Genomic DNA, 16,751 nt, shown 5'->3' with positions numbered 1-16,751 from the left:
AGAAAATTACTAACCAATTAGAATTAAACATGATGCCTTTGAAAGCTGTATAGAAATAGGCTGTAACAATTAAAGTGGGGCTTTTTTCCTCTGAAACTTTGAAGTGCTGTGCCCATTGTTATTCACTGGCTATTGTTATAATAGCATTAGAGTTTCAGAGAATCACAGAATGGTTTGGGTTGGAAGGGAGATTAAAAGACCATCTAGTTCTTCATGCCTTCTCACTACTCCTAGCATCATACCATTTCTTTTCCTACTCCAGCCTGGTCTTGATCACTCCCATGGATGTGGTATCCATAGCTTCTCAGTTGCAGACTGAAGTTTGCCTTCTTTCTGCTTCACCCTATCAGTAATTACCATCATCCTTAACGACTACCAAAGGCTTCAGCCTCCAAAGCTAGAAGTGCTCACAGGCAGAACCTGTGTCTATCCACAATGCACACAAACCTGCCTTCTGTACATAACTTTATTTCTGGCTGGGCTTTGGGTTAATCTCAAAGAAATTGCAGAGTATCACCCAAAGCAAGGAGAGCGAGGACGGTAACGCACACAGTTACTGTGTGAAATGGAAAGCTGAACATCATCATCATGGTGATCTGGAGTTTGCATGCAGGTTTCTTATCAGAGCCCTGCTTGTGAAACTCTGGGACTCTTCAGCCCTACCAGCATAACCAGATTTAAGGATGCATTTGGTATTCATCTGGATCAGGTTGTGAGCTCTCCATGTATAAATGCACAGAGATCATGCTTTTGAAGGTAGAAAACACATGATGCTGTACAAATGTGAAGTTTTATTGTGATTTCCAGTGTTTCCAGAAATAAACAAAAGCAAACAAACCTCTTTGATTTATTGTAGAAGTGGAAAGGAGCAGAGTGTTAATGATTGGATACAAAACCTATACAGTGAAAGGTTAAAAGCCAAAAAAGTACATCTGTAAATATATTTAATGAGTACAGTTGCTGATAGCAAACACTGATTGTATATGACATATCCTGTAGTTATAGAATACATGTATATACACATTTATATAAGACTGAAAAGGCACTAGAGTTTCTCAAATAAAACACAAGTAAATTAATAGTGTAAATCAAAACACTGAGGTTGGGGAATCAGTTTAGGGAGTTGTGCTGGAAGGGAAATTTTGAAAAATCACATGGGAAGTTGGAAACTAGGTTCTGACTGAAAGCCAGGGAATTCAAAAGTCCATCTCCCATTTGTATTTTCAAAATGTCCTTTAATATACTGATCAGATGCCAAATAATGTATGTAGTATGAGATTAATGAGTCTATAAAGGAATGTACCGTACTGCAGAAAACTACAGAACATTAAGCTTCTTATGGAGCTGAAGAGCTTACTATAAAATCTGGCACTCCTGTTTGTGCTATTCTTAAATTCTAGAAATAAATGGGTTCTTGCAATACTGAGAATCTAATACATTCCTCTGCAAGTTTGCCCAAGAAATCTATTTGTGGGGAAAGTTGTCATCAGAAAAAGGAATAAAGAATAAGGTAGGGTGGGCAAACCTGGTAGTCCACCTTTTATCTGCTTTTGCCAGAGTGCCCTTCTTTCATTTGACTGAAATGTTTACAGGTTTTAAAAAAAAAGGCATTTTTTTAATCTCTTGTAAAAACTTACAGGAGAACAATATTCAATAAAGGGGACTTGATAAAACAAGGTATGATTGTACATGTGCATGTAAAAAAAAAATCTCTAGAAATAAGTAGTAGAACTATCTTATGGGTGGGTGTATTTTTCAATTATGTTTAGCTTTTGTGATTTTACTGCCTTACCTGTGGAATGTAGACTGTGTGAGATGAGTGTAGGGAGTTTTTCAGGTCACAATTTCAGCAGTTGTAAGAAATGCTGAGTGTGTTTCTGCAACATTTATTTACATAGGAAATAAAAACAACCAGCAGTGTTCAAACAACTGCAATGACTGTGTCACACACTTGATGGTAGAGTGACAGAACAGGCAGGCCAGGGCAGGTGTAATGTAAGAAGATTCACTCTCCTTTTGGAGTCACAACTGCTTTGGTCTGATTCTCAGAGCAGCTCCACCTATAAAACACAAGAGTATCTGCTGTGCAGGCAGTAATAAATTCTGCAATGTGTGCAAAAGCGTGTGTGTGTTTGAAGTCCTGTAAATGCAGACCCTCAGGTAGCTTTGTGAACACACAAAGCATGTAGCAGCAGAAAAATTGAATCATCAAAATTCTGAGACACCTTTGGTCCTGCTGGTGTTGTAAAGGCCCCTGATTCCATTCAACTGATTCTTGGTTTTCTGAACTATTTTATGATTTCTGCATTACAGATTCTGCCTTTTCCATATGGAGTGTATTCACACTGACTGGCTGCTCTGCAGACACTGTGTTGGAGAGTTGGGACTTAAGTCAGTGCCAACTGCTCTCAGCTCCAGCTGTATCCCCTTGCTCTGCCTTGGAAGGTGCTGAGCCTTCTCTGAGAGCATGGTGGGCTGCAGGATGAAAGCAGATTCTGTCAGCTGTACCTGTGTCTGCAGTGGAGCTGCTGTCTTATGGTGGAAGCTGTTTTCTTACTTAATTCCAAAGGTTTTGGCATGGTATCTCTTGTAAAGTCCTTACTACTGCTTTGTCAGCTGTTGAGCACCTTTCTAGTTATGCTTCTACTACAAACAAATGAACCTGGATTTTCCTGAAAGTGAGTACAACTACTGCTGGCATTGCAGGCTGCAACAGGTTTTCAGGCTTATATAGGCTGGGAATGCCCAGACTATATCAGAGGAAAGAGGCTTCTCCTGAAATAGTTTGGGTTTTTTTCATAGACAACAGATTGTGTTCACTGGATCATTTTGCAGAGAAACCCATTCCCAGGAAACTCAAAAGCAAAGCTACCAGTGACCCAAATAATAAGATCCAAGGAGAGCTCTGTGTTTCCCAGAGGATTTGGTTAGCATTACAGGAAGCCTAGCTTTTGTTCATTCCTTGTTAAATGTACATTGCAATTAGTATTTTAAAAATCTTAGTCGAGACAGTTTGGAAATACTTCCGTGTTTTAAATACTGTTAAGACAAAGCACAAGTCTGAAAGTATTGCTACATGGACTTGCCAGTGCAGTACTGCTGATGAGTCATGTATTAAGCTGTGAAAGTTGTAGCCATCAATAACCTTGCCAAAGCATTTTCCAGTACTGGATATTTTGTGTTTGTAATTACCTTTCTGACTTTGTCCTGCAAACATGCAAGTATTTGCATATTCTTGTATCTATTGGTATTGAATGTGGTCAGTCTGCCAAGCTGAGAGATGCATGCACTCAGGTACTCAGAGAATTAGGAATTTGGGGGCACAACATGGAGGATGCACCATATATAAGCAACTGGCAATTATAGTCACTTGTTAAAATAGTTTACAGTGGCCTGTGAGGCACAAGAAGGAACATAGCACATCTTTAAATAAGTATAAAATTTTAGATTGTATATCCTATATTTTGCTGACATGTGAAACTTCCACAATTATTTATTCCACAGGTGAGTTGCCTATAATAAAAAAAAAATTAAATCCTGGAAAAAAATCAATCTTCCTTCCAAATAAAACAATTCTCTATTTTCTTTCTCTTAGCCTATAAGACTGTACTTTCATTTCAGGTCACAATGCTCTGTGACTACAGAAGTTACAAATCTTTATGAAAAAATGGACCAGTATATCAAATTAAATAGAATGTATGCCCCAGGGAATATTATCCTGGAATACTTGTCGATGGCATGGGTGTCAATGCGCATGCTGACATATCTCTGGTTTTTCCTCCTGGCCGAGCCCCTCTCTGAGCCCAGTGCCAGCTGCACCATCATCCTGTCCTGTTTGTCCCCATCCTCGGACATGAAGTGTCCCAGCTCGTTCACGTCCCCGTCATTGTAGCTGCCATCCACCATCATGGGCCGGGGCTGAGGTAGGCTGCATGCACAGGCAGGCTGTGGGCACAGACAAGGGCAGCAAGGGTTTGAGCTGTGTCCACACACTCACAGACATCCCTTTCCTCCTTCCATCCCATAGAGGTGGGGAATGGCTTGGGGGATTCAGGCTGCTGGGATGCAAAATGGAGAACGAAATGGTGGAGCTGAGCAGGAGCTTTTTCCATCTCCACTTCCATGTCTGCCAGGCACAGGTACAATCAGGGAGAGAGCAGGGCTGTCTGTGGAAAAGCACTTTTGGTTTAGGCACAGGTACCAGGGTGCAAATAAATGTTGGACCTGTGCCTTGTAGCTGAGAAAATCAGAGGAAGACAGAGGGAAGCCACAAGAAGAAATTAATCCTGCCTCATTTGGAGAGAAAACCCCTTAGGCTGAAATTTTAGTTAAAATTTAATGTAACAAGGGGAGCATGGGAAAACTGGGACCACTGCATAAGTTTAGACTGTTCATAGAAAAAAGTGGGGGTTATCTGTCACATCATCTGAAACCCAGACCACAGAATCCAACTGATTTTATCCACAGGTTTTAATCTACAGTATAAAGAAAATATTTAAAGGCAAAATCCTAAGACCCATCCCATCTATACAGGCAATAGAGGACTATACCTAAGTTAGCCCACGCAGACTCCAAAGAAAGAGGAGTGAGCTTGGGCATGATTTGTGTGTGGGAAATCTTTATAACCCGCAATGACTCACTGCTGTTGTCTTTTTGCAGACATTGCATTTTCCCCAGGCAGCTGAGAGCTGCGGTTGCAAAGCTTTGAACATTTCCAGACTTTTGCCACACTTTTTCCCAGGGGCAATAAAATGACACTGGAGACAGAAAACCTCACCTTGTCCCGCAGTTTCCTCTCCTTCCTCTCTTGCACCGTTGTCAGGTAATTCACAGCTGCGTATTCCAACACCGAGAGGAAGACAAACACAAAACTGACCCACAGGTAAATGTCCACTGCTTTGATGTAGGAAACACGAGGCATGGAGGCGTTCACCCCAGTGATGATCGTGGACATGGTCAGCACAGTGGTTATCCCTGGGAATACACCAGCAGACGAGACCATAAGATGCTTTCAAACCAGACTCTTCATCACAAATACAGCAGCTGTTACAATTTCCTGACATCTGAATTTACCGTGCAATATGTTTTTTCACTTTTGGGTAATGAATTTCACTACCTGAGGAGCGTCCAGGCAGCCCTGTTTTATAATTGGACAAATCTATCTTGTCCTGTTTTCTTGTCTATTTGGTGAGCACAGCTCCAGTTAGAGTCTCAAGGTGTTGCTAGTCTGGCTCCTCACCACACCACCATCCTCCCCATCCCATGGCCAGGCAGCAGCACGTTGACCCTGTGCTGGCTGCACCCCATTCTAGGCTCAGGACAGTCCCTGGAGGGGTACAAGTACATGGATTTGAACTCATTGACCCTATGGGTCCCTTCCAACTCAAGATATTCTATGACTCTATGATTCTGAGTATGTCAACTTCTAGTTCAACTGCACGGACACAAGTGAAGCTCCTGCTTTTATTTGTTTCCCCTGTGTTTTCTGTATGCTGGACTTCTCCTGGGAAGTCCTGCTTCATGATAAGTCACAGAAGTTCCCAGCTGACTCTCACACTTGGTCTGTGCCTTCACTGGAGCAAAAGCAGGGAATAATGGTGCTTCACAAGGCAGTGCTGTCGTACATTACACCCTGGGCAAACACAATGAGCACAAGAGCAAGGGCAGGAGCCCCTGTAGTTTGCATTACCCTGGCTCTGAGACAGCCTCTCCATGGCCCTCTCATTTCAGGGGCTAATTATGTCACATTAGTGATCACTTTGGAAGCTGAAACTATGTGTATAAGCACAAAGGACTGAATTCACAGGAGTATCTAGGTGTTAAAAATACTGCTAAGGCAGTGTCTACATCTTCTGAAAAGCCATGGCCCATACCCTTATGCTTCCTTTAATGATGTCTGGAGGCAATGGATGCTGTTTCTAAATTCAGACTTGAAAAGTTCTCTATTGCCATCTCTATTTTGTCTCTCTATATTCTCTCCACTGAGGAATATGATTTTAAGAATAAATAAAATCCTGAGGCATGTTTCCTGGAATAAAAGGCAGCAAGCCTGAGCTCAGAATCTGCAAAAAAAAAACAAACAACACTTTGCCAAGGGCAAAGTAGCCACTTTAGAAGAAGATTTATGTCCATATCACAGTTCTGCTCCTATGGTGACTCCTGTGACATATGGCTTCATCTCTCAAAAAGATGCCGCAGAAGGGGAAACTGAATCCCTCACACTGCAGTGTAAACTTATTTAAAAAGTTAAACTGCACAGCAAAGTTCAGCTATGTTACCTCCACACTTCCTCCTCTAGCAAAACTCAATAAACTGAAATTTTGTCAGGGCTGCTCATACTGATTTTCACCTTCTTGCTCACTGAAGTCTCTGAAGGATACTGACACCTTGGCTGTACACGTGCTCTGTCTCTGTTCAGAGCAATAAAAGCAGAGTGGGATGTTTACTATTTGATTCATTCCAGGTGCATCTTGTGCACACAGGGAAAGCAATTCTCTTGGCACAAGGAGAGTTTGCACCATGGGGGGACACATGCCCTGTTCCTGGGGCACGTATGTGTGGCATAGCTGATTTCTGTGCCTCGAGGAAACACCGTGCATGGCACCAGGGATTCACCTTGGTGGTCAGGGCTGTGGTTGCAGCCTTTGCCCCTTAGGTCTGCTGACTACAAGATTGTTTTTACCTAATGGGACTCTGGCAGGAACTGCTCGTCGGTCGATCCAGAAGGACACCCAGGACAACATGACCATCAGAGTGGCAGGGAAGTAGGTTTGGAGCAGGAAGAAGAAGATGTGTCGGCGTAAAGTGAAATTTATATAGAGGCGATTGTACCACCCTGTGAAACAGAGAGAGTGAAAAAGAGGAGTTACACCAACACCAGACTACTTTCAGATATAGTGATGCTGCACCAGGGGAAAAATGACTAATTTTCTTTTCTGAAAACACAGTTAATGGCTGCAGATCATTTGCAAGTTACAGAAAAAAACTCCTTACTGAACCAACTATCAAAGTCAAACCATCTCTCGAGCCAATGAATTCCAGAAAATTAAATCAGAGAGTTTAATTCAAGTGAAGACTTGGTATGACCTTGAAGAGGGATTATCTTTCCAGACTAGATGACCATTAAGGTGGGAGCGTGTGGCAGGGACAGCCAACTTGATATAGAAGAGTGGCAGGTCTGATGGGATACAGAGAGAACTCCCAGTGGATGATTCTCCTTGGCCAAGGTCAAGAGAGACAGTTTTCACCCCTTCTTTCCCCCAGCTCTGGCAGGTACTCTGGTTGCCCACCTGTGCTGCTGTAAAAGGCAAGCTTTGTGGTAGTGTGAAATTCCTGAATCAGGAACTGGGACAGTGATATCCTCTCATCGGTTTTTAGGGAATCGTTCCCATTCTTCCAGTAGAGCATAAGGTCATCTTCAGTGTAGGCATCTAGGGAAGCAGAGCAAATTCAGGATAGTGCAGTAAGACAATTGCTACCATCCTCACAGCCCAAGGCATGCCCACACAGCCCTTCTGGCTCCCTCAAAGCTCCCAGCTGAAAAGGTCAAGTTCCCAAATGCCACCCACCTAGGTGCTGGGTATGGCTGTGACAAGGAGTGGACTAGCTTATGGTCACAGCCCTCAGGCCTATTGCTCAGTATGTTTTGTTAACCATCCTGTTTCTCTAATCATACTTTCACACATGTACTATGTGTGTCAAGTAACTCACTGCATCAGAACTTGAAAAATTCTTTCCTGTGAACCTAAAATCAGAAAAAAAGAAAGGGAGCCTTAGCAGAAAGAACCTGCTTGGGGTGACCAGAGGAACAATCTACCAATGGTCTGAGTCATGCAGGGAAAAACTTGGGTAAACTTTCTGCCTGTGATATACACATGAACATTACTTCATTTTTTAGCACATTTTTTTAATGTGAAAGTAACAGTAATGTTAATCCTTTTAGATGGGTTTAGTAGCAGTTCTTTGAACACAGGGAGAAAAAAATCACATATAAATGTATTAAAACAGAATTAAGATTGTAATTTCTTGTTGCAAGCTTAAGAAGGAGAAGAAAATAACTTGAATAAGCCAAAAGTTTAAAATGTTGCTATGTGAAACCTGGCCAATTCATATGTGCATCATACTTGGGACAAAGGGCATAAGCTGGCTTTCATCAAATAGGACTAAGAAGCATAAGAGGAAGGCAATTAATGTCACTACCCCATCATGGTTTCTACACCATGGATGAGCAGATGGTGCCTGTGAAAGGTGTACAGCCATTTATCCATGTGTTTGAGGGCACCTGGGCAAACAGGCACTGCTGGAGACTGCTGACCTGCAGGCAAATGGCCCAGGGGCTTGGGGGGTGGAGTGGCAGTGGAGCAGCCTGGCTGGCATTCAGGGCCACTGGCAAGACAGTGCTCACAGCTGGTTTTTAAAAACACTTGTTGCAAACACCATCAAATTCTAGTGAAAAAAATATGGGTAGGGAGCTTTTCTTAGTGTTGAAGTCTGATGACTTTGGTTAGAGCTCCCATGAATGTAGCAGCAGTTTAATTATTGGTATAATTAATGATTGATATAATTAATTATTGGTATAACACAGTTTGGGTGTCCATGGGGTGCCCTTGGCTCCCCTATACCTTCACTTTACTTACAGCTTTCAATCTCCAGGGAACATGTCTGCGTGTCCAGGGGAAAGCGACTAAAATCCATGTTGCACATTGCTGTTACTGTAACTCTAGGAATAATAAAAATTACTAAATTAAAAACTTGTCTCCTTATGGGACTGTAAAATAGTAAAGCTGTGGGTTTGGTCTTTTATTAAACAACTACAGCCAGTACCACTCAACTGAAAATAAATTCTTTCTATTCAGATAAAGCCATTCCACTTTAGTTAAAGCCATTTCTTCCTCTCAGCCAGTTACTGTAAAAAAAGGTGACTATAAAGTTAGGCCATCACAAATTGCAACTAGATAACAAAAGTATTGGACAAGAAACTGAGAAAGGGCAAAAAGGACACATCCTCCTGACAATCAGCAAACACATCTCTGCAGACATCTGTCCTTTAAGCAGATGCTTTGTAAGATAGAGTAATTTGCATTTATCTAAACTATAGTAGTGCCATGAGGGATGGAGGTAATTTCCTTGCACACCGTGAATTTCCAGCTGCTCAGTGGGAACCCGGTGATCACACATGGGACTCAGCCACAAGAGGGCACAGGGCTGGAGCTGGAATGCAGCAGTGACCACCAAAATGCTCTGGCCCATCCGTCAAAATCTCTGGCCTTGCTTTAGTCTGATTATCACATTTTTAATAGCATAATTTGGTGTTTGAACTGGAAGCAACCATAAATCTCAACTTGATTCGTTTGGACTCCAGAGAAGTAAATGAAAATAAAAGTATAAATTATATTGAGGAAAGAATAAATAAGTTATAGAAGGGTAGTGGTAGAGAGACATCATACAGTGGTAAAACCACAATGCAAACCCTTATATTAATAGTCTTCTGCACGAGTGGGTTCTGTCTGATGTTGCTTTCCTGTTTGGATTTAGCATTTGAGTGAAAGTGCTTAGCTCAACTGGAAGTTTATGTGCCTGTGAGGTTTATGGTGGGTCCAAGATGGAAAACAATGTCTGGCAAAGAACCCTAAAAAGGCAGACATCAAGGAAAAATACAATCTGCAAGTGAAGGCATTCAACAAGGCAGACAGGCAGTAATGACCTGTTTGTTCTTACAGGGAGCTTTCATCCTTCCCCAGCATTCCTGAAGCATTGCTACCTGCACTTGCTGCTGAATAAAATACAGAAACTCAGCCAATTTGCTTTGAAGACATTCACCACCACTTTGTACTGGGCAACTGTTTAAGCACAAGGCTGTGCAGGAGTAGTCTGATGCTCTCCTGTTCCCATCTTCTTTAGATAACCATAAATACTTGCATTGCAGGTGATTGGCAACTAAATGAGTGTGTAGGCATGCATGCTATCAATGAACAATATGTCATATTCTTGTTCTTTTTATTGTACTCAGGACCTGACCAAACTTTGCAAAGGCCTAAAGAATACCTGAACCTTGTCTAATCTGCTGAGTGAAGAAAAAACTTTGATAATGAGAAGGTAATGTTCAGGCTGTGAATTCAAATGAACTGTAAGATAAAAATATTAAAAATAATTCTTGTCAAACTGATGCCCTCTAGGGAATCAAGAATTTTTCTGCTTGGCTTTTTTTGTAGAATCATAAAACACCTTGGCAGGCTGAGCAGTTACCCTCTCACTTTGTGGCAGGCTCAGCTTCACCTCTGCTGCTACCAATATTCCCTAAAGACCTCCACAGCCTTCATAAGCAGTGTATTCTGCAATTATCTCACTAGTTAAATCTATGAGTCTTGATGATACTGACCTCCTATTAGTCAGATTTTCCTTCTTTTTGTCCTTCAGAATATATTATCTGTCATCTGCTTTGTTTATTTATCAGGTATTTTGTTATTTCATTGCTTTGGAGGTGATGTCGACATTCTTGCATCAGAATATTATACACAGATTCATTTCTAATAGGTTTTTATGGGTCCTTTGGCAGTACTTGTTTTCTAACTGGATGGAGCTGCAGCCAAGTAAAACAGAACAGATTTTATATTCTTTTCAAGACTGACAAATAGATTGTCTGGGATAGAGTTAATTTTTTTTTTTCATAGAAGCTAGTGTGGGAATACCTCTTGGATTTGTCAAGAAAACAGTTTAATAACACAGGGATATTTTCATCAATGCTGAGCAGGGCTTCTACAGCATAAAGGCCTTTTCTGCTTCTCACACCCCTCTAAAAGGGAGGAGGCTGAGAGTGCACAGGGAGTTTGGAGGGGACAGCTGATCCCAGCTGACCAAAAGGACATTCCACAGCATATGCCATCATGCTTAGCATATGAAGTGGGGGAAGAAGAAGGAAAGGGTGGAAGTTTGGAATAAAGGCATTCATGTTCCCAAGTGACCATTACGTGTGATGGAGCCCTGCTTTTCTGGGGGTGGCTGAACACCTGCTTGCCCTTGGGAGGTGGTGAATTAATTTCTCTATTTGCTTTGCCTGTGTATGGGGCTTTTGCTTTACCTAATTATCTGCCTTTATCTCAACCCACAAGGATTTTTTGCCTTTTACTCTTCCAGTTCTCTTCTCCCTCCCACCAGGATGGAGTGAGCTAGCAGCTACATGGGGCTTAGTTGCCAGCTGGGGTTAAATCATCACGCAGATGCTCCTCACTTAGCATCTCCAAGCATGAAAATGTTACTTATCAGAAATTTTAAAATCCCAGTTTAATAACATTCAGACTTATGTCAACTGATGAACTATTTGGAAAATAAAGGAGAAAGCCAGGGCTGGGACCACCCCTCAAGCCAAAGGACAAAGCAATGTTTACCAAAAATATCTCCTGCAAGGAGCTTCCATGGATTTCACATGAAAAGTGAGCAAAAAGCAGGAAGAGCCAAACCAAGTGTTTGGGTTCCTCTAACAATACACAGGAGTCACCAAGAGCTATATACCCTTGCTCTGAAGTTGTCACTTCATGTACTAAAGGATGTTCCCTCTGTTTTTTTGCTTATCATAAAGTGGCACTTGGTATAAGTTATACTTCATTATTGCTTTCAAGAATAGAAACTGGACATTTTGCTAAACCCAGAGACTTTGCTGTGTAGTGAAGTGAATAACTATAGCTGCCCTGCACTTCTCTTTATTACCAGACACTGCCCTTTTATTTAGAACGTGCCCTGCCTCTTCACCAGTGCCCCATGGGGATTGCAGCCTGCTAACCCCCACTGAGCTGCTCCGAGGGACAGCCACATCTGACTGCAGCTTCCCAACAGGGACAGGGGCTAGCCATGCTCACAAAGGGGAAGAGGCAGTGGTGGAAGCAACAATGCTGGCACTGAAACTGGCTTTCTGCAACAAACACTGAAATGCACTCATACAGGCACTCAGATGTCTGTGGATAGCCAGCACATTCATTCTTTCTTATGCCTTTTTTTTTGTATGAAGTCATGCAAAAACACAATGCAGGAATCAATTAAACCACTTTCTCTTTGCACTAATAGCTGGCATTGACCGAATGCAGTTTTACCTGAGGCTATAAAGTACCTTCCCATCTGGCTGGACCCGCAGCATGACATTGTCTGTGGTGGTGTCGTGGATGAAGGAACGCTTGGAGTGGACGAAGAACATGTCAGGGACCCAGATCTTCTTCACCAGCCTGCCATCAAAGGTCATGCTTTGGTTGTTGGTGCTGGGGAAGGACAGCCTCTCGTCTTTCCAGTAGTGCCTCAGGTAAAGCGTCATGGTGAAGTCCTGCAGCAAACAGACTTCTGTCACAACTTACACCTTATCAACACAGTGACTGCTCCTCTCTGGGACAAACCATGAAGTGTAAAGCATCTCTCCTGAATGCACATCCACTCCCCGGGCTGCAAGGGGCATCACCAGCTGCAGCTTGTTTATTCACCAGGTCAGAGATGAATAAACATCTGCAGATTTACTGGGCTCAGACACAACTCACTTCTCAAGCTTAAACTTAGTACAGAATGAATAACTCTCTCACTGATGTGTCTTCATTTAAAAAGCAAGTAATGATCTTGCTAAGCACCATGGCGTTTTTCTATAAAGCTGCATGGGTTAAAAAGTATTGATTCTGAAAATATAAAATCTTCTCCACTATTATTTTGCTAACAGCCAAAGTCAACCCTGAATTTTTTTTTTAACCCAAGGCCGTCTAGTGGTTTTCCCATGTTGATGAGTGTTGCAACATGACATTAGAGGAGGAACAGGGGCAGTAGTCAAAAGCCATGGGAACTAATTCAAAATCATAAAGTTTGATTAAAAAAAAAAAAAAGAAGAAGAAGAAAAGGTTTGTTGTTTGGGTTTTGTTTGGTTTGTGTTTTGTTTTGGGCTTTGGGTTTTTTCTTTAACTTCTAAGTCCTTGATGTTAGTTCTTCCACTCTGCTTTCAATCCCAAAGTTTTTTAGGGGCCCTCTGGCCAGTTTCACAACCTTTCTCCTCAACCAGAACAGGTGAAAGCTCAGGATACCCATGGCTAGTTGTCGGGGTGCCAGGAGAACTGGAGTCAGAGAGTCAGCTGAAAGGGTCCCCAGTTCTGGGGAAAAAGCTCACCCCTGAGGTCAGATGACTGCAGATATCCCAGCCCACACAAGAGCTGAAATAGCTGCAGTGAGAGGAGGCTGACATGTCATCAGTGTGTCTGCCGACCACCAGCTGTGCTGCCACACAGCCGTGTTCCTGGCTCAGGCATGGGAGGAGGTCCAGTGCAGCCTCTTTAACCCTCTGTCTGTTAAACAGGAGGACAGAATCTGGGGCTTCCTGTGAAACCTTCAGAGCTGTTTGATATTTTTGTTGAAAAGACAAAACATTTTGAAAGTTATTCAGTATTCTTTTCTCTTCCAAAGCAAAATCTGAGTTACTGAGAGATTATGTGGGTCATAGAAAGTTTCGATTGGAAAACTGCCCATAAAGACCATATTGTTCCAATCCCCCTGACACTGGCAGACTATCTTCCACTAAACCAAGTTGTTCAAAGCCCTCTCCAGCCAGACATTGAATGGGATGGAGCATCCACAACTTCTTTGGGCAGTGTGTTCCATACTCGCCAAACTCTGAGTAAACAATTTCTTCCTTATATCTGATCAACAGCTACCCTCTTTCAGTTTAAAGCCATTCCCCCTTTTCCTTGGGAGCTCTCTGGCCCCTGACTACCTCAGAACTTGTCCAAAGTGACTATGTCTGCAGCATGTAAGTGCCTTAAAACAAACATATTCATTGGTCTACTCAGAGCTTTTAAGTGTGTTATCACTATTTAAGAGAATATAGGAACCCAAATCCTTTGAGACGGTCTTGGCAATGTTTTACCATTTTGTCCTAGAGAAAAGAAAAGATTTCTTCCTTCTGCTTCAAGGGCCATGAAATGGTAGCATGAGGTTAATAGAAGTAATTGCTGGCAGATTCAGATCGAACCTGAATCTGCCTTTGGAGGCTGTGGATTGTTTGTCCTTGGCAGTACTCAAACCCCATGGACACAAACCCAAGTAGCCTGCAGAGTTTCAGTCTCCATAGGTTCCATCTGTGACTCTTACCATGTCCACCTCAGAAATGCTGTCCAGACTTTCAACTTGGACATCCACCCCAACAGGAATTGCAGGGCCTAGGGAAAAAAAAAAACCCAGCAGTTGACAAATTACAAACCTAGTGAGACAAAACAACCCTCTGACTTTACTATCTTACAGCTAGAAATAGATGCTCAGTCTGAAATAGAAACAACAGTAAACCAATAGAAAGTATAAATGACTGGAATTCACAACAAAAATCTCTTAATAACAATTAAAGTCAGTAGTAAGATTGATCCACTTATAATTTTCTCTTTTTATTGTGTCATCTTACATGTGTCCCTTCAAGATTTAAAAGCAACTTTAATTGTTTGTAGCTCTAGTGCTTGGGTCCAGGACTGGCGAGACAGATTACTGCAAGAGGATCCATTCACAGAGGGATCAGTGGTGGCACAACTAAGGGAATGTGGGAGATTTTCCCTCACTTTTGCTCCCCTTGCATGCTAATAACATCCATGAAAGCTACTATGTGCATTTGACTTTCACAAGACTCAGTGCTCAGCTGTGGAAAATAAAGGGTGACAGAAGGAGATACATTGCATGTGGACACAGGCATGTGCCATTGAGCCTGAGGCTCCTGAGGGGAAGGATCCAACTGTGACCCCATGTAATAGGGATTCTGAACTTTTTTCCCTCCTCCTGGCTTTTACTAGTCTCTCATATACCTCTGGCAATTACAGTCCAGGAGAGCTGTCAAGTAAAATAATGCTCACATTTGTGAACTGCTGTGAAACTGAAATGTTTTAAATTAATTGAACATGCTGGTATTTGGCATATTGAGCATTTAGTGATAAAATCTTCTTTCATCAGAGTATATAATGGTATCCTGGATTTGAATGACCATCTGTCAGCCAGAAAGGGTGGATAAATTACAACATTCTCTAATCCGATGGGCTGAAAGAAAGCATGTTCTCCTTCATCCATTTCCCTGAAAGCTTTGGTTGCTCTAGCACACAGACACAAAACTTAGAGCAAGCATTAACACAGGCAGTCAAAATACTTTCTTTTAGGTTATAAATTAAGTGCAGTACATCATTTGATTATGCACACATATGGCCATACTAAGACTAAAACATTATGTTTATTCCCATCCAGGAATAAACATAACGTGTATTTGCAGATTTTTATCAGAGGAAAGTATCACTGAGCACCAGGATTAATATATTGCCTGTTAATCACATTTCCATGGCTTTGACTATGCTTTTTGCTCATCCACAAGGCTATTTCACTGAACCTCTATTCCCCCGAGAGTGCCATGAATTCACAACTCAAAAGAATAGAAATTAGAGACAGAAGATCCAGTCTTCTTCTTCACTGCTGTCCGTGTTACAGTATAAGGAAGTGACAGTGCAAAACAGAACAGTGACAAATGTGTGTGTTTCATACCTCCAAAACCTGGCCTCATGCTGAAGTCATGGTCATCTATTCGCAGCAGCTGCTCTGACTTCGTCAGGGGAGATTTGGTGATGTCAGGGCTTCGTTTTAAGATTGGGCTACCAGGAGGAGAGAAGCACAACTATGAGCCCTGAGCAGTGCCTGTGAGAAGTATGCTCTTGTTTCACTCCATTTACTCCTAAGAACACCCACCCCTTACAGCATGAGCCTGTGATTGTGGCAGTGGTTGGCAGACTGTCATTAAAAACTGATTCCTGCACTCAGCATGCAGTTCAGACACCTGTGATAATTTTAGCACCGAGAAAACATTTGTTCAGTGGCTTTTTGTACCTGTAAAATTCTCTCTGCATACAGCAGTTTGGGGACAGTCATTAAAATGTGTGGGCTGGAGGAACAATATGTGTGGATAAGTGGAGAGGGGGAGGCATTCCTGACATTGAGTTATGATGGAGTGTGAGGCCAGGAATTAGGGAAACAATATATCAAATAAGCTACTGGCTGTTGCCCAGGAACAAAATGGAGACAGTCTGGGAAGCAGGCCAGGAGGCAGGCCATTCCCTAACTTGGGATAAAATGATTAGCTTCTGCCCCAGATTTCCATCAAGAATAAAAAACAGCATTAAAGAGCCTGGGAGGGTAATTCCAGAAGCTGTTGGAGCTGCACTGAATGGCTGGACAGAGGAGGCTCTGATCCCCGTCCATATCCACAATGCCAGCTGTTGTTCAGTGCCCCAGTGCTGTGGCTGGGATGGTGATGGCAGCAGCTCCTTGGTTGCTCCCTTGTGTAGGAGAAACTTCTGCCACCCTCAGAGCCAGCTGCATGCCAGCCACTTGGGTGGCAGGAGGGCTCAAAAAAAGGAGAAAAGATTTTGCTGGTTCTTGATTTTAGAAAAGATGGCCCATTCAGAGAGGCACTCATCTGAATATATACACAAGACAAGTAAGAAGTAGATTAAAGGAAAACAGGCTGACAAAGAAACTCGATGAGGGAAAAGTTCCTGAGATAAAGTTTCTCATAAATGAGACTGCTTAGGCATGCTGCACTTCTCAAAGACTTGTTTAAAGTTGTACAAGAAGCCAATACAACCATCTCCTAACAGAGGTCAGTGGTGGTGTCAGCAACTCCTCTCTCAAATCCTTTATGCGGACTTCAAAGTCCCTTAGAAAGATGCTTAGTCTAAGTTCAATAATTGCTAAGAGGTTTGAGTTGTATACTTCCATCA

The 16,751-nt window shown here is 42.3% G+C and overlaps 1 protein-coding gene across 1 annotated transcript in view; it reads right to left on the bottom strand.

Annotated features, from left to right (window-relative positions):
• Positions 1–771: 771 nt before the first annotated feature.
• The window catches only part of LOC110478758 (gamma-aminobutyric acid receptor subunit rho-1), a 30,555-nt gene continuing 14,575 nt past the window's right edge, over positions 772–16,751 (bottom strand). The window contains exons 3-10 of the mRNA XM_021545607.2: positions 15,520–15,626; positions 14,104–14,171; positions 12,084–12,307; positions 8,637–8,719; positions 7,290–7,430; positions 6,683–6,835; positions 4,778–4,974; positions 772–3,945 (exon numbers count right to left, since the gene is read on the bottom strand). Of these exons, the coding sequence (XP_021401282.1) occupies positions 3,658–3,945; positions 4,778–4,974; positions 6,683–6,835; positions 7,290–7,430; positions 8,637–8,719; positions 12,084–12,307; positions 14,104–14,171; positions 15,520–15,626 (1,261 nt within the window). The 3' untranslated portion in view covers positions 772–3,657. The remainder of the gene's footprint in view (positions 3,946–4,777; positions 4,975–6,682; positions 6,836–7,289; positions 7,431–8,636; positions 8,720–12,083; positions 12,308–14,103; positions 14,172–15,519; positions 15,627–16,751) is intronic.

The sequence above is a fragment of the Lonchura striata genome, chromosome 3, assembly GCF_046129695.1.
Source record: "Lonchura striata isolate bLonStr1 chromosome 3, bLonStr1.mat, whole genome shotgun sequence".
Taxonomy (NCBI): domain Eukaryota; kingdom Metazoa; phylum Chordata; class Aves; order Passeriformes; family Estrildidae; genus Lonchura; species Lonchura striata.
This window is presented reverse-complemented; position numbering and strand designations above follow the sequence as displayed.